This window comes from Budorcas taxicolor, chromosome 18 (assembly GCF_023091745.1).
Source record: "Budorcas taxicolor isolate Tak-1 chromosome 18, Takin1.1, whole genome shotgun sequence".
Classification (NCBI taxonomy): Eukaryota; Metazoa; Chordata; class Mammalia; order Artiodactyla; family Bovidae; genus Budorcas; species Budorcas taxicolor.
The window spans coordinates 67,937,235-67,963,877 of record NC_068927.1 but is presented as its reverse complement, the minus strand read 5'-3'; the positions used below and the strand labels follow the sequence as shown (position 1 = coordinate 67,963,877).

At 52.2% G+C, this 26,643-nt stretch overlaps 1 protein-coding gene and 1 long non-coding RNA gene across 2 annotated transcripts; both read right to left on the bottom strand.

Moving 5' to 3' along the window:
• Positions 1-323: 323 nt before the first annotated feature.
• On the bottom strand, positions 324-6,327 carry TRIM28 (tripartite motif containing 28). The gene is made up of 17 exons (XM_052655618.1): positions 5,979-6,327; positions 5,535-5,647; positions 5,192-5,324; positions 3,419-3,554; positions 3,225-3,341; positions 3,026-3,140; positions 2,717-2,863; positions 2,499-2,613; positions 2,316-2,422; positions 2,191-2,227; positions 2,064-2,109; positions 1,729-1,981; positions 1,323-1,642; positions 1,122-1,245; positions 958-1,044; positions 742-879; positions 324-656 (listed from the first exon to the last, which is right to left on the bottom strand). The coding sequence occupies exons 1-17, from the start codon at positions 6,325-6,327 to the stop codon at positions 480-482; spliced, it is 2,514 nt and encodes an 837-aa protein (XP_052511578.1). The 3' UTR covers positions 324-479.
• Positions 6,328-9,749: 3,422 nt separating this feature from the next.
• LOC128063077 (uncharacterized) lies at positions 9,750-26,358 on the bottom strand. The gene is made up of 3 exons (XR_008200872.1): positions 26,243-26,358; positions 24,742-24,919; positions 9,750-9,975 (listed from the first exon to the last, which is right to left on the bottom strand). It is a non-coding gene; the product is annotated as an uncharacterized LOC128063077 (long non-coding RNA).
• Between the last annotated feature and the right edge of the window lie 285 nt (positions 26,359-26,643).

The window sequence follows — 26,643 nt, the reverse complement described above, 5'->3', positions numbered from 1 at the left end:
AAAGATGGTAGGTTCCCCCAGATCTCTTGGTATAATTCCAGGAGGCCAGGCCTATCCCCCAGGCAGACAGTGTCCTACTTTAATTAGCCCAGTGGAAGTCTCAGCCCACCCAGCTCACTGTGATACCCTGTCTGGTTATAAGAAATGTTCTGCCCCAGTCCAGGATGCAGCACGCACCTGGGGATTCCCCCTGCCTGCCCACAATGTAACCCTCCCCAGACACCAGATGGCTAAAGACGTGCCCCACCCCATTCAGCAAGAGGGCTTCGGTGAGGGACTGATGGCAGGCCCAGGACCACTGTCCCCACCAACCAAGGCCTGAGTAATTGGTGAAGTTTTTATTAAATCCACAGAAGTAAAAACCATATCGTGAGGGACTGGGGTACGGGCCACCAAGGAGTGGGAGCCAGGCCACCGGAGAGAGGAGGAAGGAGAGGGGAGGAGTGACAGGACATAGAACAGAGCCAAGCTGGGCTGGCTCAGGGGCCCTCACCAGGGCCACTGGACAGGTCCTGGGCACTCAGGCCAGCACCAGGCAGGCTCAGCGGCGGGGGCTCCACCAGCACAGCAGAGAACTTGGTGTCCCCGAAGGCCTCATTCATGCGGGTCTCAAAGAAGCGCTGCAGGCCAATGATGGACTGCACGTCGGCCTTGTCCTGCCAGGCAGATTACAATGGATGGGTCCTACCTCTGCCCCGCAGCCTCCCCTCCTCCAACTCACCCCCATCCCCACAGGCTCACCTCAGTCAGCTTGTTGAACTGCTTAAACATGCGGCCCACATCCTGGGCAAACTCCTGGGGGGAGCTGTAGGGGGGTGACAGCTTCTCCTGGAGGCGGGCTCGGATAAGGGTCAAGTCCAGGGTGCCACCAGGCTGATCCTGCAGGCAGGGGCCACAGGCTGAAGGTGAGGCCAAAGAGCCCGTGCACCTCTCACCCTCCCAAGTCCCAGAACTCACCAGGGAGAAGGTGGAGTCAGTAGCCAGCTGGTGCAGAGGCCGGCAGGGCTCATGGCAAAAGAGGGCCAGCAGGACGCGCTCACACTTCTGTAGACGACACAGATGTCAGGGTCAGCGGGGAGCTGGGGGCTGCAGGAAAACCCAGCGTATGGGTCCCCCCTCACCTGCTGGTTGGCTGGTGAGAGCTTGGCCACCACTCCTGTACTATCCCCCCCATCCAGGTTCAGGCTGCCATCCTCCTCCTTCAGGTCAGGCAGCACGTGGCAAAGAGAGCAGCTCCACTCCTCCCTAGAGGAAACGGAGAGGTGAGGGGCTGCACGGGACCCAGCCCAGCCCTCCACCCTGCAGACTCCACAGCCTCGCACCCTGGCACATCCTGCAGGGCAGGCAGGTGGCAGTCCAGGTGGAAGCAGAATTCGCACTGGTTGCACATGACCAGGTCACCTGGCTTCTGGCAGACACGGCAGATGGTGGCACTGTCATCCAGGGAACCTGGGCCACCAGCTGGGACTGAGGTGCCCTCTGGAGCCACCACCTCCAGACCTGAGCTGGTGCTGCCACTGGGTGAAGCCAGGCGGGGACCCTCTGCACCAGAGCCCTCCCCCAGGGCCATCAACACAGGCTTGGTCTCCGGGCCCTCGGTGGCAGCAGGTGGAGCGCCAATGGCAGCCTCTGTTTCTTCCTCCTGCAAGGAGGCGAGGGGTGGTTTAGTGGAATGCTGGCTGGGACAGACCTCCACTCCCCAGCCACAGTAGCCTAGAGCAGGCTCACCTTGACAATGGCCATTCCAGGCAGGGGAGGGGCCCCAGGGACCCCCGAGGGCGCAGTCCCAGGCTGGCCAGCAGCTGCAGCAGCAGCACCTCGCTCGATGACGATGAGGTTGTAATCCTCAGTGGTGCTGCCTGGGAAGACCTTGAAGACTGGTGGCTGGCTGTCAGCTGTGAGATCCAAGTCCAGGCGTTCGAGGCTCACCCGTGGCACCTTGCGCATGAGGCCACTCACCTCACCGTCACCTGAGCGGGGCCTGTGGGTGTGGCTTGGCGTTGAGCACCCCTGTCCCCATCACCACCCTGTCCCGACATGCACCAAAAGACAATCACACTCACCGCTTCACCCCCGACACATGGGGCTCAGCACTCGAGTAAGGGTCATCTGCTCAGGACACAGAAAAAGACAGGTTAGAAGAACCTAGAACATTGCATTTCTCCCACCTACCGGGCAGAAACCACTCACCTGATCCAAAGCCGTAGCCTTCCTGCACATCCATCGGCTGTAGGAAGATCAAGTGAACCTCAGTAGGCCGGCCCCCAACGGGCCTCGGGCCCCTCTCCTCCCCCACGGCCCCCTCCCTTACTCACCTGGCTGCTGCCAGAGCCCTGCTTGCCCAAAGGCCCCGGAGCCCGAGGAGGGGCCATGGGTGCCGGGCCTGTGGAGTTGGTTCCAGGACGCTCTGCAACAATCTTGCCTGCAGCAAGGAGGTAAAACAGCTTACGGCACACTGCCTAGGAGAGCAAGCTTCAGAGAGCAAGACAAACACCCACCAAAGGCCTCTGCACTCTTGGTCCAGGCGTTGAGGTCCCACTGAAATTTCATCTCGCCGTGGGGCTCCACAGGGTCCACAATCATCTTAAGGGCCCGGTGCAGCTGGAAGTAGATCTGGGGGAGGGCGGTACATGAGCAGAGAGGCAGAGGACAGCACTCCAGGGCCTTGGGAGGTGCCGGCCCAGAACCCACTGACTGGGTGCCCACCAGCACACACCAGCTTCTTGGAGAGCAGCAGAGCCGTGTTGTTGTCACTCTCCAGAGCCCAGGAGGCAAAACGCAAGATGTGTTCCTGGTGCTTCTGGATCTTGGTCATGGTCCAGTGCTGCCGTTCCAGGCGCTCCTGCTGCCCCTCGGTTACCTTCTGCAGGTGGAGAGCAGGAGAGGTCAGGGAGGAAATGGCACCAGAAGAGCCTCTCCCCACCCAAGGATGGCATCAGCGGCCAGCAGAGGGAGCCAAACCCCCAGGACGCTGCCACCAGAGCTAGGGCGAGCTGTCAGCAGACAAGCACCACACAGGAAGTACCTGGGCATCGTTGACCAGCACGCGGCCCCGCTTGTTCAGTTCCTTCATTATCTGCAGGATGGCCATCTTAACATCCACTTGCACGCGCTTCTGTACGTCGGACACCTGGCGGATCCTGGGGGGCAGAGGGTGAGATCAGGGCCAGTCAGGCAGGTGCTCACCCTAAGACCTGCCCCATCACACTGGCCTCCACACTTACGAGCTGCGAACCTCCTTGGTGTTCTTCTGCAGTGTTGCATGCTTGTCCCCGAGGCGCTTCACCAATGAGGCCAGGAGCTTGCGCTGGTTTCTCACTGCGTCCTCCAGGAACTGGTACCTGAGGGCGGACAGAGGTGGGCCCGGGCGCCCAGCATGGGAATGGGCAGCACCCCCCCGCCATGCCTCAGGACTCACTGGTGGTCTTTGTGGGCGTTGAGCTGGCAATCCCGGCAGGTGAGGGTGTCGCAGCTCTCGCAGAACAGCACAAGGGGCTCGTGCTTGTGCACATTGCAATACACAGTGCGCTCACCGTCCCTCGACTTGGCCGGCCCTGAGGAATGGGGTCTATGAAGCAGGAGCTGGTCCTCACCGCCTCAACTCAAGGAGCAGACAGACCGGGGCCTCACATCGTGTCTGTCCCGCAGCCCTGGCTTAGCTGCTAAAAAACGCAGAGGGCCTACAGCAGTGGAAAGGGAAGGGCCCAAACCCTTGCTCTGAACACCCTCTGCCCTTATCTTGACCAAGAGATCCACACTTCCCTTCTTTCAGCTTCTGGGACTGACAACTTGAAAGTGAAAGGACGATGGCCTCTGACGACCACCCCACTGCTCCCTCTACTGCAAACTCCTCCAAGCAGACACTGGAGAGCTCCTCCGCCTCTGCAGCCCCCACTGCTGGGCTCCCTTTCTCCTCCACTCGAAAGACTCTGTGCCACACGGGAGGGAACTCTGGCAACCATGGCATCCAGACACACGCAAGCACTCTCTGGCTCAGACAGAAAGCAAACGAGGACCTAAAGACATGCCAGGTACCCCTGCCTCCTGAGCCACGCCTGGAGACCTCGTCTCTCTTCTCTGGTAAAAGGAGGCCACACCATCTTAACAACCCACGAGGAGCCTCACAAAGCCTTCTCAGGCTGGACAAACGATGTCAGACGAGGACCCTCAGAAAGGGGCCAGGCCCCCCACACAGGGAAAAGCGTCTGAAAGTGCTCAAAGCCAAAACCCCCCAAAGACTAATAATACACCACAGTGACCCCCCACCACTTCCCAGAATCTGCTGCCATTAGATAACTGCTTGGGAACAGCCAGCCCCTTCCTCCCCAATCACGTCTCAATGCTACACTGACCCAGCCTGAGACATAAAAACACCAAGATACAAATAAGGCAAATCTCAGGGCCCCCAATACAGCCCCCTCCTGCACGCTGATCTTTGCTTAGAACCCAGGACCCCCTTGGAGACCCCTGCCCTTCCCTCCAGGCTTCTCATGACTCACAGCAATGACCTCTATCTGGATTTTCCCATCAAAACTGTCCTCTGGGCTGCAGGAGCCACGGCATGACTACCAAAACACCATTCACGGGGAGTTCTGGCCGAAAAACCAAGCCCAAGCCCCTCTCCGAAGAACTGCCATCACGGTCACAGAAAAGTCTGAAGATAACTAGTGAAGACTGTGAAACGGCTGCGATCTAACAATAAGAACACTTACAGCACTCACTGGTCAGTGCCAGTCTGAGGACATTCATGGCTTATGAGGACACAGGGCCCAAAGACCTCACTTTTCCTACGGAGCCTTCAACCACATTCCAGGGAATCTCAGGCCTAGGAGATCCCTCACACCATTCCCCAACAGCCTGCATCTCCCTATCTGTACATGCGATCGTTCCACCTCTGGAGGCATATTCCCTCAAGTGCTCCCTCAAAGCCTCGATACACCCTCTACTGCAGCATGAGATCCCCTGTGCACTCCACACATTTCCGGCCTGTGGCTTTTCCCCTTCTATCCGGACGGGCAGAGGCAACCCACCAGAGGACCAGCCTCCCCCCTGTTTGAATTCTGCTCTCAGGCCTTTCAATTGGTACCCCATCAGAAATTCCCTGACACTCCACCGCCATCTGCAACCAGCATCAAAAGCAGCTGGAAAAACATGTAGGGAAGAATCAAGGCAACCCCTCCGTGTTGCATACCAGTGGAGCGCACGGTGTGGTCCTTGGTGTACTTCACCCGCTGGTGCGCCTCCACACACGTCTCACAGAGCGGCTCAGAGCACTCCACACAATAACTGGTGGCTGGGGCATTATCCTCACAGCTAGTGCAGCACTGCTGAGCAAAGGCAGAGTCAGAAGAGACAGCACCACCAGACACATCTGCATTCAGACCCAGAAAATACAACCTGGTAAGATGATGCCTTTACTTAGCCTAAACAATCTGCTAAAGCCGTAGTGAAGCCTGGAGCTGGTACTATGCTCTGCGCCGCAGACTCCTACCCACGTCCAGAGGCCATCCAAGGATTGCTTGGGCAACACATACCTGATTCGCATCCTGGGAATCCGTGGCGGCCTTACCGCCACAGTCTCGCATGAAATAATTCTCCACGATATCTTTGGAGAAACACTGCTGCTTACACACTGGACAGTCCACCACTGCGAAGAACAGGGGAAAACAAGATCACGCATATTCACATCCAGATTGCGATCCCATCCTCCACAGGGACCAACTTCCACCCCATGCTAGGCCAACCCTCCGCTCCGGGAGAAGCAATCAAACCCTTCTTTGGCCTAACTTGAAACAGTCGCCCCATCCGAATAAGAGACCCACAGCCCGCACCCGTTTTGGCCACTGTCCGGTCCCGACCCTCTCACCCAGATGACCCCTGCCATTGTGACGCTGGGGACAGACCCCCAATAGCCGAGCTTCCTCCGAACCTAGGTTGCAGGATGGGGGAGGGGCCGCCCCCGGTCCGACCGCACTCACCAGAACCGTCGCCCGCTGCACTTCCATCCCCCGAGCTGTTGGCGGATGCAGGCGCCGGGGGCCCGAGACAGGCGCTGCAGGCCGAGTGCAGGCAAGGTAGCAGGCGCGGCTCCCTCTCCGGCCGCAGGCGCTCCCGACACACGCCGCAGTGCTCCAACAGTTCCAGCGCCTCGCCGCCGCCCCCCGCGGGTGACGACGCCGAGGCGGATGCCGCCGCCGAGGCCGATGCGGAGCCCGCGGCCGAGGAGGCGGCGGCGCGCTTCTCGGCGCCCGCCGAGCCCTCACTCGGGCCCGGGCTGCCGGAGGCGGCCGCCGCCGCCGCCGAGGCCGCCGCAGCCGAAGCCGCCATTCACACGCCGCCGGGGGCGCCCAAGGAGGGAGGAGGGGCGCGGGGCCCGCCACGCAGGCGCAAACGCGCTTGCAGCCAACGGCTGGGCCGCTGCAGCCGCGAGGCCTAGCGCCGCCAGGCAAAGCCTGGGGCGCCGCCCGCTGCGCGCGGGGCGCTACCGAGGCTCACCCGGCCGCTGCCCGCTCTCCCGCCGCCGCCGCCGCCTGCGCCGCCGCCTCAGCGGCTGCTCAGATCAGCACCACACGGCACGCTCACAACCGCTCGCCCGCGCGCCCGCTCGCAGAAAGAGCCACTGTCGGGGGGCGGGACAGAAATAACTGGCGCCGACGGCGTCGCGCACGCGCGTTGGGTGCCTCGGGCCCGGAGGCGGGGTCGGAGCGCGCGAGGCCGCGAGTACGCACGCGCGGCCCCGGGCCGCCGCCACCCCTCGCAGCGCCTCTCCTGAGGAAGGGGCTGGGCACCCGCGCCTCCGCCGCCGCAGCCTGACCCGCCGGCCCGGCGCGTGCCCGCTACTGTAGTGCCCGCTCCAGGCCGCTTGCTGCGCAAGCGCGCACGTGGTCGGCCCCCGCCTGGGCCGCCTCCCGGGCCGTCCGGAGAGATGGCCCGCAGCTACGTCACCGGGCGCTCTCGGGAGGGGGCGGGGTCGAGACCTAGGGGAGATGCTGACCCGGGCGGAGGGGCCAAGCGTCCGCACCCCGTGGCCGGGCCGCTTACTGGCGTTCTAGCCTTTTTATTGTTTAACGTGAGAAACACTGAAACCTAAGTCAGCTAGCTCCCAAGGGGCTCAGAGCAGCGAAACTGAAATTCCGCCTGGCCCCCAAGCTCCCCTGGCCACCTTTTAGCCAGCCACTGCGCTGGCTTTAACACTCTCCGGGTGGGCGGACTGCAGAGGGGAGCGGAGTCTGTGGGGAGGTCCATCCGAGGATGGAGACAGGATCTGTAGGGCGGGTAGGCCTGCCTCAGCCGGGAGCAGGATCTGCGTGGGAGGCGGGTATGCCTGTCTGAGGAAGCAGTGTCTGGAGGAGGACTCTTAGTGGAGACCAACACGGTCTTTCTGTGAGAATCCTGTCAGAAGCGGAGTCTGGGCGGAGAATCCTGGGGGTGGGGCGGAATCTGTTGGGGGAGAAGGGCCCTGTCGGCCCGCGCAGGCAAGGGAGCAGGGACTGCGGCTGGAGCTGAGGGAGGAGGGGTCCTGAGAGGAAAGCAAGGTCGCCGGCAGGGGATCTGTCTGGAGTCACCGGGCAGAGAAAACCGGAGGCACGGGCGCCCTGGAGCTGTGCCTGGGGTGGGCCTCCGTCCCTGCGCGGGGCTCCCGGCCCTGCGGCCTCCAGTCCGGGAGGAGGCTCGGCGGCTACTCTGTGAGGACGGAGAGAGCCTGAAGGGCCGTCACGTCCAGCCCCCCGACCCGACTCCGCGAAAGCTCCAGGGGAGCGGGGCGCGGCCTCCCCGACCCGGACCCCCAGGAGCCCGCACGCGGAGGCGGCGCTGGAGGTGCCTCCCGCGCGGCCCGGCCACCGGGATCTTTGGCCCCCGCAGGGGCTGGGGGCCGCGGGGCTTTGTCTCGGCGCCGGCCTTTGTTTCAGCTCGGGCGCGGCCCCCAATCCCGGCCCCGCCCCGCCCCGCCCGCCCGCTGCAGCGCCCGCCCCTCCCCCGTCGCGGGCCTTGCCCTCCCCCCGCGGCCTGGGCCCCAGACCCCGCTTCCCTCCTAGGAAGAGGGAGAAGGAAAGTTGGTGGCTGGCCGTGAGCTGCCTGAGGCGCGGAATCCTTTAGTAATTACTTGCTGAGCACTTTCCATGACCCCAATCCAGCACTGTGTGCTGGGCCCCAAAATCACCCGGTTGCGTGGGGTAGGGATGAGCCATACCTATCCTGGCCCAACAGTCAAAATAAGTAGGTGATGGTCAAGAGTGTGGGACTCAGGGCTGGCCCTAACAGCTGGGGGAAGAACAGTTCAGACTCAGTCGTTTCTGACTCCTGTTCGGCCCCATGAAACGCAGCACACCAGGCCTCCCTGTCCATCACCAACTCCCGCAGTTCACCCAAACTCATGTCCATTGAGGCGGTGATGCCATCCAACCATCTCATCCTCTGTCGTCCCCTTCTCCTGCCCTCAATCTTTCCCAGCATCAGGGTCTTCTCAAATGAGTCAGCTCTTTGCATCAGGTGGCCAAAGTATTGGAGTCTCAGCTTCAACATCAGTCCTTCCAATGAACACCCAGGACTGATCTTTAGGATGGACTGGTTGGATCTCCTTGCAGTCCAAGGGACTCTCAAGAGTCTTCTCCAACAGCTCAGAACAGTTCAGGCAGAAGCAAGTGCACAGGCCCTGAGGCAGGCAGGCACTGAGGGAGCAGTGACTGGAGAGGTGGGAAGTGCCTAGAAGTTGCTGGACAGGCTGGGTCCTCCGGTTCCCCCCGTTACCGTCCCTTCACTAGACTCCGGCAGTTCTTTCAGAATAGCATCGGTGGAGGCAGGTTCGAGTGGAAATCAGGCTCAGACAAACGGGGAAGCGTGATGGTGGAGACAAGTGGGCTTGCAGGAGGGCAAGGCCAGGCCAGAATCTGCCTCTGAGTCCTCCCTAAGGAGCCAGCCTGTCCAGAGGAGTATGGCAGGGCATGATCTTACTCCCCAGTAAGCTGGTGTCACCTTATACCCTTAACCCCTGTGTTCCTTGCCACCCTCTACAGCATCTCACCCTTTCCAATCCTGGACCACTAGAAATTGTCTATATTCTGGCTTTGCAGACAGCATACCTGCCCGCAGACAACCATCCTTACTGCCTCTTCACTTCCCAAACTCCATGCTTGCACAGGACTCAACCTCCAACCTTCGGGTATCACCCCCAAAGCCACTTCCTGGGGAAGTCTTGTAGCAGGATCACTCTGATCTCTTTCTCCACCTTCACAGGTTTCATTTGGGAACAAGACAGTTGTGATAGTTGCACATCATCAATATACTTTATGCCACTGAATCATATACATAAAGAGTCGAAATGGCAATTTTATGTATTTTACCACACATATAACAATCAGACTTTGATGAGTCTGTCCCTTCTGACCTCTGATCTCAACACTCAGCTCCAACCACACAGGCTGACCCATTTGCTCCCACCTCATAGCCTTTGCACTTGCTTTTCCTTCTGCCCAAAACGTTCTCCCACCTCTCTGACTCCTCTTCTTTCACATTTCAACATGAGAGAATCACAAAGACATGAGCTCCAAACTGTTTACGTCACTGCCCTGTCTGCTGCATCTCACCTGGGGCCTGCTACACAGAGGGCACTCAGTGAGTAAAAGGACAAATGCTTGAAGATGTTGCCAGTTCTGTAGGCTCCAAGATGAGATTTGAGGTCTATTACTTTTTAAAAAACTTATCTATTTATTTTTGGCTGTACTGAGTCTTCACTGCTGTGTGGGAGTTTTTCTAGTTGCGGCAAGCGGGGACTACTCTCCCGTTGCGGCGCTCGGCTTCTCATTGCTGTGACTTTTATTGCGGAGCACCGTCTCAATAGTTGTGGCACACAGGCTTAGTTGCTTCATAGAATGTGGGATCATCCAGGACCAGGGATCGAACCAGTGTCTTCTGCATTGGCAGGCGGATTCTTTACCACTGAGCCACCAGGGAAGCTCCTTCTATTACTTTTTAAACCTTAAAAAAAAAAAAAAAACTGTGTTAAAATTCACATATCACACCCATCAGTTTATCTATTTTGAAGTGGGAAACCAATGCCATTTCATACATTCACAATGTTGTACAATCACCAATTCATCTAATTCCAGAACCGTTTCATCACCCCGAAATGAAACTCTGCATCCGCGGCACTCACTTTCCATTTCTGCTTCAACTAGCCAGTGGCAACAACTGATCTGTTTTCTGTTTCTGTGAACTTTTAAACCTTTTCATGGAGCCTTATGATATGTAGAGAAAAGCATACACATCACATGTACAGTGAGCATCCTTGGTAACCAGGTCTGATAGCAAAATACAGAAGGGTCTTTTCCAATGAGTTGGCTCTTACAATCAGGTGGCCAAAGTATGGGAGCTTCAGTTTCAGCACTGGTCCTTCCAGTGAATATTCAGGGTTGATATCCTTGAGAATTGGCTGGTTTGATCTCCTGGCAGTCCAAGGGATTCTCAAGTCTTCCCCCACCCTAGAATTTCACAGCACCAATTCTTTGGCATTCAGCCTTCTTTATGGTCCAAATCTCTCGCTGTCTAGCTTTGTCATAGCTTTTCCCCCAAGGAGCAAGGGTTTTTTAATTTCATCCACAGTGATTTTGGAGCCCAAGAAAATAAAGTCTGTCACTGTTTCCAGTTTTTCCCCTTCTATTTGTCATGAAGTGATGGGACTGGATGCCATGATCTTAGTTTTTTGAATGTTGAGTTTCAAGCCTGCTTTTCATTCTCCTCTTTCACCCTCATCAAGAGGCTTTTAAGTTCCTCTTCACTTTATGCCATTAAGAGCTGTATCACTGTATTGTTATGTAGGAAGTTCAGTTCAGTTCTGTTCAGTCGCTCAGTCGTGTCCGACTCTTTGCGACCCCATGAATCGCAGCACGCCAGGCCTCCCTGTCCATCACCAACTCCCAGAGTTCACTCAGACTCACGTCCATCGAGTCCGTGATGCCATCCAGCCATCTCATCCTCGGTCGTCCCCTTCTCCTGCCCCCAATCCCTCCCAGCATCAGAGTCTTTTCCAATACATCAACTCTTCGCATGAGGTGGCCCAAGTACTGGAGTTTCAGCTTCAGCATCATTCCTTCCAAAGAAATCCCAGGGCTGATCTCCTTCAGAATGGACTGGTTGGATCTCCTTGCAGTCCAAGGGACTCTCAAGAGTCTTCTCCAACACCACAGTTCAAAAGCATCAATTCTTCGGCGCTCAGCCTTCTTCACAGTCCAACTCTCACATCCATACATGACCACAGGAAAAACCATAGCCTTGACTAGACGGACCTTAGTCGGCAAAGTAATGTCTCTGCTTTTGAATATGCTATCTAGGTTGGTCATAACTTTTCTTCCAAGGAGTAAGCGTCTTTTAATTTCATGGCTGCAGTCACCATCTGCAATGATTTTGGAGCCCCCAAAAATAAAGTCTGAGTTAGGCATCAGCAACTAGGAGTGGCCTAGCCAAAAACCATGCAAGCTGATCTCTAAACCCCGTCCCAAACACACCCAGGAGATCTCACAGATATGTTACAAAAATAACCACATGTATGGCAAAACCAATACAATATTGTAAAGTAAAAAAATTTTTTTAAAAAATTTTTAAAAGAAACTTTAACCAAAAAGATTAAATAAAAATAAATAACAAGAAAAAAAACAAAACACAGGCTTTTCCAGCTCCTGCACAGGCGCCATCAGCACACAGTGAGTGGATACAAACTAACCACAGAGGTTTCTCCCACTCTGGCAAAAGCACCCTTGATGCACAGCTGTGTCCTCAAGTAACCTTAGGCAGCTATTAAGGGCTCATAAATATTCTACACATACATACATCCGATTATAACAGACTGAATTAAGGGAAAGACGTGCAATAGAGCCTGCAAATGCTCAGTCCACTCCCACCTATATGAATATGTAAAAAGCTCTATTTTGCATGAGCCCAGACACACCCCCTTCCCTGATTGGCGTTGAGCATATGCCTCTTTGCATTTTCGCACAGGGCAGAACCAAGAAGAGGAGATGAGGGATATAAAAAGGAGAAAGGCAGAATCAAGTTTTTTCCTCTTGGGCCCCCAGATCATTGCGGATGGTGACTGCAGCCATGAAATTAAAAGACAATTGCTTCTTGGAAGAAAAGCTATGACAAACCTGAAAATGAAGTGTAAAAGTACTAGCTGCTCAGTCGTGTCCAACTCTGAGACAGCACGGTGGCCCTCCAGTCTCCTCTGTCCACGGGGATTCTTCAGGCAAGAGCACTGGAGTGGGTTGCCATGCCCTCTTCCAGGGGACCCTCCCAACCCAGGGACTGAACCCAGGTCTCCCGCACTGCAGGCAGATTCTTTCCGGCCTGAGCCACCAGGGAAGCCCAAGAATACCGAAGCGGGTAGTCTACCTCTTCTCCAGGGGATCTTCCCGTCCCGGGAATCCAACCGGGGTCTCCTGCATTACAGATGAATCCCTTACCAGCTGAAGTCCAGGGAAGCCAATGACAAACCTAGACAGCTTATTAAAAGCAGAGACAACACTTTGCTGACAAAGGTCCATATTGGCAAAGCTACGGTTTTCCCAGTTTTCCCAGTAGTCATGGGCAGGTGTTGGACCATAAAGAAGGCTGAGCTATGAAGAACTAATGTTTTGAATTATGGTGCTGGAGAAGACTCTTGAGAATCCCTTGGACTGCAAGATCAAACCAGGCAATTCTAAAGGAAATCAATCCTGAATATTCATTGGAAGGACTGAGGCTGAAACTGAAGCTCCAATACTTTGGCCACCTCATGCAAAGAGCCATGCTGGAAAAGACCTTGATGCTGGGAAAGACGGAGGGCAGAAGGGCACAACAGAAGATGAGCGGGTTAGATAACATCACTGACTCAAGGGACATGAGTTTGAGCAAACTCCCAGAGATGGTGAAGGACAGGGAAGCCTGGCGTGCTACAGTTCATGGGATCACAAAGAGTTAGACCTGACTTAGCAACTGAACAACAAAAAGGGATCATGGTCAGCCCTTCATCGTCAGTCAGCTCCCATGTCTCAGAAGTGTACTACCTGCTGCCTGTTTAACAAAGGATCTGTCTGCTTGAGCTCTAGTCTGTCATTCCAAATATCATCTCCATACCTGAAGTTGTTGATATTTGTCCCAGCAATCTTGATTCCAGCTTGTGATTCATCCAGCCTGGTATTTCGCATGATATACTCTGCATATAAGTTAAATAAGCAGGGTGACAATATATAGCCTTGTCATACTCCTTTCCCAATTTGGAAAGCCTGTTGTTCCATGTCTGGCTCTTACTGTTACTACTTGACCTGCACACATGTTTCTCAGGATACAGGTAAAGTGGTCTGATAGTCCCATCTTTTTAAGAATTTTCCACAGTTTGTTGTGATCCACACAGTCAAAGGCTTTAGCATAGTCAATGAAGCAGGTATTTTTCTGGAACTCTCTTTCTCAATGATCCAACGAATGTTGGCAATTTGATCTCTGGTTCCTCTACCTTTTCCAAACCCAGTTTGTACATCTGGAAATTCTAGATTCACGTACTGCTGAAACCTAGCTTGAAGGATTTTGAGCGTTACCTTGTGAGCATTTGAAATAAGCGCAGTCATGCAGTAGTTTGAACATTCTTTGGCATTGCTCTTCTTTGGGAATGGAATGAAAACTGACCTTTTCTAGCTCTATAGCCACTGCTGAGTTTCCCAAATTTGCTGACATGTTGAGCGAAGCACTTCAACAGCATCATCTTTTAGGATTTGAAATAGCTCAGCTGGAATTCCATCACCTCCATTAGCTTTGTTTGTAGTACTTCTTCCTACGGCCCACTTGACTTCACACTCCAGGATGTCTGGCTCTACGTGAGTGACCACACCATCATGGTTTTCTGTGTCATTGAGATCTTTTTCAGATAGTTCTGTGTTATCTTGCCACCTCTCCTTTTTCTCTTCTGCTTGTTAGGTCCATACCATTTCTGCCCTTTATCGTGCCCATCCTTGCATGAAATGTTCCCTTGATTATCTCCAGTTTTCCTGAAGAGATCTTTAGTCTTTACCATCCTATTGTTTTCCTCTATTTCTTTGTATTGTTATTCACTTAAGAAGGCTTTCTTATCTCTCCTTGCTATTCTCTGGAACTCTGCATTCATTTGGGTATATCTTTCCCTGTCTCCCTTGCCTTTCGCTTCCCTTCTTTTCTCAGCTATTTGTAAAGCCTCTTCAGAAAACAACTTTAACTTCTTGCATATATTTTCTAGGGATGGTTTTGGTCACTGCCTTCTGTACAATGTTATGGACCACCATCCTATTAAGTGTCCAGTTAAGAAGACACACCAGGGAGTTCCCTGGTGTCCTAGTGGTTAGAATTCTGGGCTTCCACTGCTGTGGTCCCAGTTCAGTTCTTGGTCAGGGCACTGAGATCTTGCAAGCCACAAGGAGTGGCCAAAAACAATTTTTTTTTTTTAAAGTGGGGGGAAAGACCAGACAGCTTGCTGTGATCACACTGAAGAGGTCATGTGACCATAAAGCCATACAGCAGTCTTCTCCAAGCCAAGAGAAGGGGCCTCAGAATGAAATCTACCTTGTGGGCATCTTGTTCTTCAATTTCTCAGCCTCCAGAATTGTGAGAAACAAATTTCTGGCCTTGGTCTATAGTATCACTATTTTGTTTTTGTACCTAGAACCAACTAAGACAGATGACAAACTTCCCTCTGCCTCATTCTCATAAAAGTGTATGTGAATTAACATTCAGAGTCCACCCAAATAACTGAAAATAATTTCCCCAATCCCAGGTCCCTAATCACAATTGCCAAGATCCTCTTTCCTGATGAGGTTTCCGAGGATTACGTCGTATAGATCTTTGGGGCCACCCTTCTGCCTACTGCAGCCCCCATTTCACAGATGGGAAAACCGATCCCAACACATAGACCATGGCGTCCAAGCTCCCACAGTCCTGGGGAATCTCTGGCCCCCGGGGAGGGCAGAGAGGGAAAGGATGGGAGATATCCAGAGCCCAGAGCTTTAGCTCTTTCTCTGCAGTTAGGAACCAGGGGTCCTGGGACAAAGGATTTCAGGGAAAGCTCCAGGTGAGCTTGGAGCACTTGGTTATGTGTATTTGTTTATTTTTCTCTATTATTTGGCCATGCCACGGGACATGAGGTAACTTAGTTCCCCAACCAAGGATGGAATCTGTGCCCCTGCAGTGGAAGAGCATGCGTGGAGCACCTTGTTACACCAGTCAGTGCCCAGAGGATGACTGGAACCTGTTAAGACGACACAGAAGCCAAACCTAATGATAGGACTCATGCCTCAAAAAAACCAACCACTGTCACTGACTGACACACAATGAATCCAGCCTATCCACAGTTAAGTGAAAGTCACTCGGTCATGTCTCTTTTCGACCCCATGGACTATACGGTCCATGGAATTCCACAGGCCAGAATACTGGAGTGGGCAGCCGTTCCCTTCTCCAGGGGATCTTCCAAACACAGGGATCGAACCCAAGTCTCCCACATTGCAGGTGGATTCTTTACCAACTGAGCCACAAGGGAAGCCCAAGAACACTGGAGTGGGTAGCCCATCCCTTCTTCAGCAGATCTTCCAGAACCCAGGAATCGAACCAGGGTCTCCTGCATTGCAGGCAGATTCTTTACCCGCTGAGCTACCAGAGAAGCCCAAGTGTTCTCAAAAAGAAGAGTCACCTGGAGAAGAAAATGGCAACACAGTCTATTATTCTTGCCTGAAGAATCCCATGGACAGAGGAGCCTGGTCAGCTACAGTCCATGGGGGTCACAAAGAATCGGACACGACTTAGCAACTATAACAACAATGTGTGTAACATATAATTTTTACTGTTGTGTAAAGCGAATAAAAGTCTTTCTGAAAATGTTACAGCTTAAAATTTTTTTTAAAGAGTCAGAAAAATAGGGCCATCTGCCACCATATGGTGCTGCTTCTACAGCACCTCCTCCCTGAGAATGCAGACTGATGCTGTCTTCCTAAAGGAAACTGTGTTTCAGGGCAACACATGGTCCCAGTCCTTGATGAGATAATTAAATGCTGAAATTCAGAAAACATCATTTCCCAGGCGGTAATGAGTCTGGAGCAGGCCCGAATACATGCCATATACACTGCAAGGTGAACGGCGGTGGGGACTTGACTGAGAGGAGCCGGCCGCCACTGCGCCCCCTTAGGAGCAGCAGCAGCAGAACCTGCACGGGACGTGATGGCGCTCATCTCCGCCAGCTGGTTCCAGCCAGCAACATTTGGCCCGAAGCCCAGCAAGTCTTTAGATCACATTTTCCATCCATGGGAGCTGAAGGGGATGTTGGAGGCAGTGAGAGAGGCCATCTGGATGGGGCAGGTCCTGCCAGAAGCTGGGACCCACTGTCCCCCACCCGTCCTCATCGAGGGGGCTGTAAACCTCCAGCCAGATGCCAGAGCAGCGACTAGCTGGGGCTGGAGCAGAAATGGACACAGACTGCACAAAGGAAGTTTCTCCTGTTTTCTACTTTTTTTGAGCTGTACAGTGAGGCATGCTGATCTTAGTTCCCTGACCAGGGACTGAACCCATGACCCTGCAGTGGAAGTAGGGTGTCTTAATCACTGGCCTGACAGGGAATTCCCACGCAAGAACCTTCTAGGTAGAGAGAAACGTTACAAAACTGGATTGTGGCAATGGCTGCACTATACGAAGTATATCTGCTATGGGTGTACTTTCCGGCACATAAATTATACTTCAGTACAACTGCTGAGAAAGGAGAGAAGGCCCAAGGAAGATATACAAATGGGCTGGGAGAGTAAGCACATAAAAAGACATTCAACATCATTAGTCATTAGAGAAACACGAGCCAGACCATGGCGAGATACTGATTCACACCCACTTGGGATGGTTTAAAAAAACAATTAAAATAAGGACTTCCCCGGTAGGCCAGTGGCTAACACTCCAAACTCCCAATGCACGGAGCCTGGGTTCAACCTCTGGTCAGGGAATTAGATCCCACATGCCCCAACTAACACCCAGCGCTGCCAAATAAATAATGAATAAAACAAACATTTCTTTCTATGAAAATAACAGTATTGGCAGGGATATGGAGAAATTGGAACCCTCCTACCTTGCTGGTGGGAATGTAAAGTAGTATAGTCATCCTGGAAAAAAATTTGGCATTTCTTCAAATGGCTAAAGTTCGACTTACCACTTTGATCCAGCATTTAAATACGTATGCATCCAAAGGAACTGAAAACAGTGTTCAAACAAATCCCGGTAGAGCACTGTTCACAGCAACGTGGTTCACAATGGTCAAAGGTGGAAACAACCCAAAAGTCCACCGACTGATGAATGGATAGATAAACGTGGTATTTTCATACAATGGAGTCGTAACCATAAAAAGGAACAATAAGGCACTAGTATGTGCTCGAGCAAACATGAACCTTGAAAACATTATGCTAAGTGAAAAAAATCAGATACAAAAGATAACATATCATATAATGTCATTTATGTGAAATATCCAGAATATGCAAATTCACAGAAACATACAGCAGAGATTATTCATTGCCAGGGGCTGGAGAGAGGGGAAAACGGAGAGCTATTAGAGGAAAATATTCTGGAATTAAATGGAGGTGTGATTATGCAACACTGAAACTATATTAAAAATCCACTGAATTGTTCACTCTAAAATGGTTAATTTTTGTGTTATATGAATCACCTTTATTTCAAAAGAAGAGGTGAGGCTTCCAGGTCAGTAGGGAACAAAGGACCTAAGCAATCCTGAGTGGGTCCCAGGCAGGGACAGCCAGCCTTCAGGGCTGTTTGTGGACAAACAGTGACGTGGGGATGTGGAGGAGACACACTAAGGAGTAAGGAAGCTTCCGAAGTCAGGCAGCAAGGAAATCATCCTCGTTTTTAAAAGAGGAATCCTAAAGTTAAAACAATTAACAAAAGACATACAGATGGCCAGCAGGCACAGGAAGATGCCCAACATGGGTAATTATAGAGAAGTGCAAATGAAAACCAGTGAGGCATCACCTCACAGCGGCAGAATGGCCATCATGAGAAAGTCTGCAAATAATAAACGCTGGAGAGGGCGAGGAGAAAAAGAAACCCTCCTACACTGTTGGTGGAAATGCAAGTTGGTGCAGCCACTATGGGGAACAGTATGGAGGTCCCATAAAAAACTAAAAACAGAGTTGCCATATGATCCAGCAGTCTCACTCCTGGGTATATATCTGAACAAAACCATAAATCAAAAAGACATACGCAGGTACTTCTGGTTGTCCAGTGGTTAAGATTCCACGCTCCCACTGCAGGGGGCAAGGTTTGATCCCACATGCCACACAGCCAAAAAAAAAAAAAAAAAACAGATATAAGCACTCTAGAGGTCACAGAAGCACTATTTACAATAGCTGAGACATGGAAACAATCTAAGTGGCTATTGACAGACAAATGGCTAAAGAAGATGTGATACATACATACAATGGACTGTTACTTGACCATAAAAAAGGAATGGAATAATACCATTTGCAGCAACATGGGTGGCCCTAGGAATTATCGTAATAAGTGAAGTAAACCAGAGAAAGACAAATACCATATGATATCATTTATATGTGGAAGCTAAAACAGGACACAATGAACCTATCTATGAATACAAACAGATACACAGACACAGAGGACAGACCTGTGGTTGCCAAGGGTTAGGGTCAGGGGAAGCACACCGACTGAAGCCGCCCACCCTGGCCAGGCACCGTAGTAACCATCTGCATGAGCTGTTTTATGACAGGAGATCCTGATCAGGAATACGGAATTAATAAGCCGCCACCAACCGGAAGAGTTCGGGAAAGGGCTAAAGGAGACACTGCGTGTCCGTCCACTTCCCAGAATCCCTCTCGCTAGCATCCATCTTGGCTGAGCCATGCGTGCACCACCAGGAAAGACTCTGAACTAGAATGATCGGTCAAAGACCACCCGGAAACGAATCCTATCACCATAAAACCCGAGACTGCGAGCCACGCGGCAGAGCAGTTCTTCTGGGTTCCCTTACCCTACTGCTCTCCACCCGGGTGCCCTTTCCCAATAAAATCTCTTGCTTTGTCAGCACACGTGTCTCCTCGGACAATTCATTTCCAAGTGTTAGACAAGAGCCCAGTTTCAGGCCCTGGAAGGGGTCTGCCTTCCTGCAACAGTAGGAGAGGCAAGGACCAAACTTGTGTCTCCCGCATTGGCAGACGCAAACTAGTACGTATAGGATGGATAAACAACAAGGTGAGCTTCTCAGGTGGCTCAGTGGTAAAGAATCCACCTGCCAATGCAGGAGACGTGAGTTCAGTCCTTGGGTCGGGAAGATCCCCTGGAGAAGAAAATGGCAACTCACTTCAGTATTCTTGCCTGGGGAGTGCTATAGACAGGAGAGCCTGCTGGGCTACAGTCCATGGGGTTGGAAAGAGTCAGAAATGACTGAGCAACTAAATCAGCGATCAGCGGCAAACAACAAGGTCCTACACACAGAACTATATTCTATATCCTGCGATTCAACCATAATGGAAAAGAATATATAAAAAACCGTATACATGTGTAACTGGATCACTGGGCTGAACACCAGAACTTAACACATTATAAACCAACTATACTTCAAGAAAACTAAAATGAAGATAAAACAAAAAGAGAAGAGATAGCCAGCATCTCAAACACAAAACGGGCAGAGTGGAGGAGACGAGGGCTCAGTGGGCCTCAGCCTCCATGGACACAGCAGGAAGACAGGCTGGAAGAGCAAGCCTAGGGGTTCAGCAGCAGTCACCCATGTTAGCAGGGAAGTGCTCCTCAGACCTGAGGCCAAGGGCACAGCTTCTGTAAGGAAAACAAGGAATGATCCAACAAGATAAAATTCATAACAGCTGGGTGGCAGGCACAGCAGCCCAACCAAAGCTATGGCAACCTCATATGGTGCAGTTTCACTGCTATGAACTGTCCAGCACAGGCAAGTCTACAGTGATGTTAGACCTGCAGTTGCCTGGAACAGGGGTGGGATCAGAGACCCACATGCAAGGACAAAGGGATCTCAGTGGAGGTGAGAGAAATGTTCTAAAGCAGGAGGATGCTAAAGAAAGTGCAAGTGAAAGTCGCTCAGTTGTGTACGACTCTTTGCGACCCCATGGACTATACAGTTAATAGAATTCTCTAGGCCAGAATACTGGAGTGGGTAGCCATTCCCTTCTCCAGGGGATCTTCCCAACCCAGGGATCGAACCCAGGTCTCCCGCATTTCAGGCGGATTCTTTACCAGCTGAGCCACAGAATGGTAAATTGACTGAAAACAACTGGGCCATATGTGCACACGGCATGGAGAATTTATCATAGACTTTGGTGTTCAGAGGTAGGAAGAGTTGTACTGGGTCCCTGCGCCAGGGTGCCAGGAACTCCCAGCCTCAGGTCAAGCAATGGAAGGGAGGGGAAGTCACTAAGGAACACTGGTTAAAATAAGCATTTGAACCTAGCCTCAAGGGATGGGTTAACCCAAGGGTGGAACAGGAGGCCATAAGGACAGAATTACCTATGTGTGGCAAGCCCAGTGGCTTTCCCCTGTTACCTACAAGCTTTATTTTAAGGGCTTCCCTCATAACTCTTTGTAGGGCTTCCCTTGTGGCTCAGCTGGTAAAAAATCTGCCTCTCATGCAGGAGACCTGGGTTTGATCCCTGGGTTGGGAAGATCCCCTGGAGAAGGGAAAGGCCACCCACTCCAGTATTCTGGCCTGGAGAATTCCACGGACTGTATAATCCATGGGGTCACAAAGAGTAAGACACAACTGAGAAACTTTCACTTTACTTTAAAAAAAAATTTTAGTTTTACTTGAAAAAAGGTTTTTAGTGTACTAAAAACAGAACAAAAAAATAGAGAGAGAGAAGACAGGAATACTTGGCAGCTTGAGAGTGTAGGAGCTCCAGTGTGTGTTCCATTGTTCTCTGTGCTTCTTGTTTTCTTTCTTTAACTTCTGGAAATTAATCCAAGGGCCCAGTAGAGGACCCAGGTGCACTGACCTTGGAGAAGCAACAGTGGTGAAACTGGAGGGAAGGGGAAAGGGCGCAACTAGTGAAGGAGCAACACAGCCCGAGGGCAGAACTTAAACTGGTTAGAACCAAATGAATGTGTCCAAGATGGCAGACAAGGCAACTTGATTAGTTCCTGATCCTTAGTATATACTCAGTGTAACACATGAGTATTGTAACACATTAGGATTGTAACAGATGAGTATTGTAACACATTAGCAAGCTGACACACCCAGAGACACCATGACAGTTCCAAGGGTATCATCAAGAACCAAAAAGTGGGCATTGACACAATTCCAGATGTTCAAGCTGGATTTAGAAAAGGCAGAGGAACCAGAGCTCAAATTGCCAACATCCCTTGGATCATCAAAAAAGCAAGAGAGTTCCAGAAAAACATCTACTTCTGCTTTATGAACTACGTCAAAGCCTTTGACTGTTCAGATCACAATAAAATGTGGGAAATTCTTCAAGAGATGGGAATACCAGACCCCCTGACCTGCCTCCTGAGAAATCTGTATGCAGGTCAAGAAGCAACAGGGAGAACCAGACATGGAACAACAGACTGGTTCTATTTTCTAAATCGGACAGGAATACATCAAGGCTGTATATTGTCATGCTGCTTATTTAACTTACATGCAGAGTACATCATGTGACATGCCAGGCTGGATGAAGCACAAGCTGGAATCAAGATTGCCAGGAGAAATATCAACAACCGCAGATATGCAGATGACACCACCCTTATGGCAGAAAGCGAAGAACTCAAGAGCCTCTTGATGAAAGTGAAAGAGGAGAGTGAAACAGTTGGCTTAAAACTCAACATTCAGAAAACTAAGATCATGGCATCCGGTCCCATCACTTCATGGGAAATAGATGGGGAAACAATGGAAACAGCGAGAGACTTTATTTTCTTGGACTCCAAAGTCATTGCAGATGGTGACTGCAGCCATGAAATGAAAAGATGGTTGCTTTTTGGAAGAAAAGCTATGACCAACCTAGACAGCATATTAAAAAACAAAAACATTACTTTGCCAACACAGGTCCATCTAGTCAAAGCTATGGTTTTTCCAGTAGTCATGTATGAATTTGAGAGTTGGACTATAAAGAAAGCTGAGCACCGAAGACTGGGACTTGAACCCATGGTCTTTTAATTAGAATCACTTACCAGGTGTCTGGACTTTCTGAGGCTCAGGTTCTTTGTGTCTCATGACAGGAAAAATTCAGTGGGAGACAAGGAGGTAGGTAAGAAGTGGATTTATTCAGAGAGAAACACACTCCATAGAGTTTGGGCCATGGCAGAGGGTGAGTGCAGCCTCGAAATGTACGTGGTTAGCTTTTATGGGCTGGGTAATTTTATAGGCTAATGAGTAGGAGGATTATTCCAACTATTTTGGGGAAGGGCAGAGATTTCCAGGAATTGTGTCAGTTCACTTGCTCAGTTGTGTCCGATTCTTTGTGACCCCATGGACTGCAGCACGCCAGGCCTCCCTGTCCATCACCAACACCTGGAGTTTACTCCAACTCGTGTCCAGCAAGTTGGTGATATCATCCAAACATCTCGTCCTCTGCCTTCTCCTCCTGCCTTCAATCTTTCCCAGCATCAGGATCTTTTCCAATGAGTCAGTTCTTCTCATCAGGTGGCCAAACTTTTGGAGTTTCACTTCAGCATCAGTCCTTCCAATGAATATTCAGGACTGATTTCCTTTAGGATAGACTGGTTGGATCTCCTTGCAGTCCAAGGGACTCTCAGGAGTCTTCTCCAACACCACAGTTCAAAAGCATCGATTCTTAAGCACTCAGCTTTCTTTCCCTATTTGGAACCAGTCTGTTGTTCCATGTTCAGTTCTAACTATTGCTTTCTGACCTGCATATAGGTTTCCCAAGAGGCAGGTCAGGTGGTCTGGTATTCCCAGCTCCTTCAGAATTTTCCACAGTTTGTTGTGATCCATATAGTCAAAGGCTTTGACATAGTCCATAAAGCAGACGTTTTTCTGGAACTCTCCTGCTTTTCTGATGCTCCAGCGGATGTTGGCAATTTGACCTCTGGTTCCTTTGCCATTTCTAAATCCACCTTGAACATCTGGAAGTTCATGGTTCACGTATCGCTGAAGCCTTGCTTGGAGAATTTTAAGCGTTACTTTGTAAGCGTGTGAAATCCCACACCTGGCACAGCCCATGTCCACCAGGATAGGGTTGGGCTTGGAGACCTGAACACTGGGCTTCCCCTTGGATGGTGGCTGCCATAGCAAGAAGTTGGAGGGAGATTGGGGACCCTGAGTGAGCTGGGAGGAGGGGCTGAGGCTTCTGACTCCTACCACAAACTGTGCAAACTTCCCTGGATGCCAAGTGGTTAGGGCTCTGTGCTCTCACGGTGGGGGACATTGGTTTCATCCCTCGCCGGGGAGCTAGGATCCCACAAGGCATGTGGCACAGTCAAAAAATAATTAACATCAAGTAAAACAAAAACGACCGAGGATGAGATGGCTGGATGGCATCACGGACTCGATGGACGCGAGTCTGAGTGAACTCCGGGAGTTGGTGATGGACAGGGAGGCCTGGCGTGCTGCGATTCATGGGGTCGCAAAGAGTCGGACACGACTGAGTGACTGAACTGAACTGAAAACAAAAACTGTATGAGTGTGTTGGGTGGGGGAAGAGTCTGCTTCCCAGCTCAGTCAGGTGGCTGGAAAAGCCAGCTCCAAGAAGCTCTTCTCTTGCTGGCTCTCTCCCAGGGCTCTTCTGAGATTTGAGAGTCCACTACCACCACCCACGCATTCCTCACCACACATCCCTCTGCCTTCAAAACCCTGGAGTCCTTCTACTTCAAGTATTCTTCTACCTTTAAGAACCCTTATGACAAACTATGACAAACCTAGACAGCATGTTAAAAAGCAGATAAATCACTTTGCTCACAAAGGTCTGTATAGTCAAAGCTTTAGTTTTTCCAGTATTCATGTATGGATGTGAAATTTTCACCATAAACAAGGCTGAGTGCCAAAGAATTGATGATTTTGAATGGTGGTGCTGGAGAAGACTCTTGAGAGTCCCTTGGACTGCAAGGAGATCCAACCAGTCAATCCTGCTGCTGCTGCTGCTAAGTTGCTTCAGTCGTGTCTGACTCTGTCTGACTCTGTGCGACCCCATAGACGGCAGCCCACCAGGCTCCCCCGTCCCTGGGATTCTCCAGGCAAGAACACTGGAGTGGGTAGGTAGAACAGGGAAAAGGAGTCCAAAATGGCGGTGGCTACAAGACAAGGAAGGGAAAAGCCCACGAAAATGAAACCAAAGAAGGTCCCAGGACCAGAGTGAGGACCTCAAGTAAAACAAACAACACTCCTGGCTGGCCCAATTTACATAGGACAGGCCCAGAGAGAGATAAACATAAATAAAAGAGCCAAAGCCAGCTCTCTCTCTCTCCCGTGCACTGGGGCGCTCTTCTCCTCGTGTCTTTAGATCGACGTGCCCTCACGCCTCGAAGATGGATTTTCCTGCTGTCTTCTAAATAAAATAGAGCTGTAACACTGAGCTGCAACGCTGATTTGTCTAAGAGCTATAACATGGTCCATCCAAGACCCGAGAGCTATAACACGGTCTATCCAAGACCTGGGAGCTGTGACACGCAGAGCGGGCTTTAACGTCCGTCACTCCCGATCTTTGCTGTGACGAGACAAAGTATCGAGGAACATACACTCGCTGAAAGTCCCAAAGGAAACCAACCCTGAATACTTACTGAAAGGACTGATGCTGAAGTTGAAGCTCCAGTACTTCGGCCACCTGATGCAAAGAGCGAACTCACTGGAAAGGACTCCGATGCCGGGAAAGATTGAAGGCAGGAGGAGAAGGGGATGACAGAGGATGGGATGGTTGGATGACATCACCAACTGGATGGACATGAGTTTGCACAAGCTCTAGGAGACAGTGAAGGACAGGGAAGCCTGGCATGCCGCAGTCCATGGGGTCATAGAGAGTCACAACTTAGCCACGGAACAACAACAAAGAACACTTATGATTCCCTAGGGCCCATCCAAACAATCCAGGACTATCTCCTTATCTAGTCAGCTGATTAGTAACCTTAATTATAGCTGCTATGTGCTATGAACTATTAGAATTCTCAGTTAATGCCCCCAAATCCTGTCGAATGAGGCCAGTCCAGGGCAGCTTTGGCAGTTCCACTCCTGTTTAGGCTGCAGTGGCAACAGCTGTCAAGACACAGGACATAGGTGAGCCCCTGGCCTCACAGGTCGAGGTGGGCACAGCAAGGGGCCTGTGAAGCCAGTGAAGCATGATCAGTGATAAAAACCAGGGGCGAGAGGTTGGACAGAAGAGATCCAGGGAGTTGGGCAGGCCATTGTTGAAGGACTCAGATTCTTAACAAGGACAATGAGGCCATGAGACTGGGATTTTAATTAGCTTCCTTGGGGCCTGGGCCACGGAATGTTCCCTTCCCTCCTTTGAACACAGCCGCTCAGTAGCTGCCTAAGGCAGGAGGCAGGGCCTCTGACCTTATCCTCAAACTGGAGCTGAGAAGTCAGCCCCTTCCACTCTGGACTCCGAACCTGCTGCACAAAGCATGGGGTCCACTGTGGTCTAGGCATCACCTCCCTCTTCCTTCAGCCCACATAAGTAGAGCCTAAGGCCCGGTCAACATCCAGTGGGCCTGGCTCCCCCAGGGCCCTGGACAGCCAGGCCCAACTCAAGGTCCTCGGGGGTCCAGGATGTTTCTCTGCCCGGACAGTTCTTCCCACAGATTCTGGGCTCTAAAGTGCCTCTTTGGATTCTGACTGCTTACCACCTCCCAGCTAGACGCAAGACCCGTCTCATCGCCTCTACCGCCTTTATTTTCTGAGCGTTGGCGCGGAGTGCGGCCTGCTGAAAGCACTCTGAACATTCCCTCCTCACACCCACTCCCTGGGGCAGGTGCGCCTCCTGTAGGGGCATCGAGTCCGGGTGCCTCACCTTCTCCCTGGGCCAGGGCAAGGTGGTGCCCGGCTGTTCCCACATTCCACTCGCAGCCCCCAGACCCACATAGGTGGAGGCCTGGGGTGTCCTCATCTACATGAGGGGTTTTGACCTGCCGGGACCCGCCCCGGGCTTGGGAGTCCACCGCCCTCCCGCCCTCACCCCGCCTCACCCCGCCTCATCCCGCCTCACCCCGCCTCACCCCGCCTCACCCCGCCTCACCCCGCCTCACCCCGCCTCACCCCGCCTCACCCCGCCTCACCCCGCCTCACCTTCTCCCGCCCGACAGCACATGCGAGGGGCGTGGCCTACAGATTGACAACGCAGGCCCCGCCCCCGCCCCGTAGCTAGGGCGAAACTGCGCAGTTGCCCGGGCCCCCTGCGACTTTGGCCGGAAGTGCGACCCGGCGGCGGCGACTAGTCTCCATGGAAACGCCGGAAACGTGCTCTGACCGAGTGGTTCGCCGCGTCGCGGCAGCTGCGGACTTCAGTTCCGCCGGCGTCGTGGCCCGGAAGTGCGGCCTCGGAGGTGGTGAGCTGGAGGCGGCCACCGCCCGGCCTGGTGCCTGAGGAGGAGCCGGAGGTGGGGTCAGGCGAGCATCCCCCTGCCGCAGGGCCGGCGGGGAGGCCGGGGCGTGCCAGGGGAGGGGCGCCCGCGCTGGGCTTGGCGCGC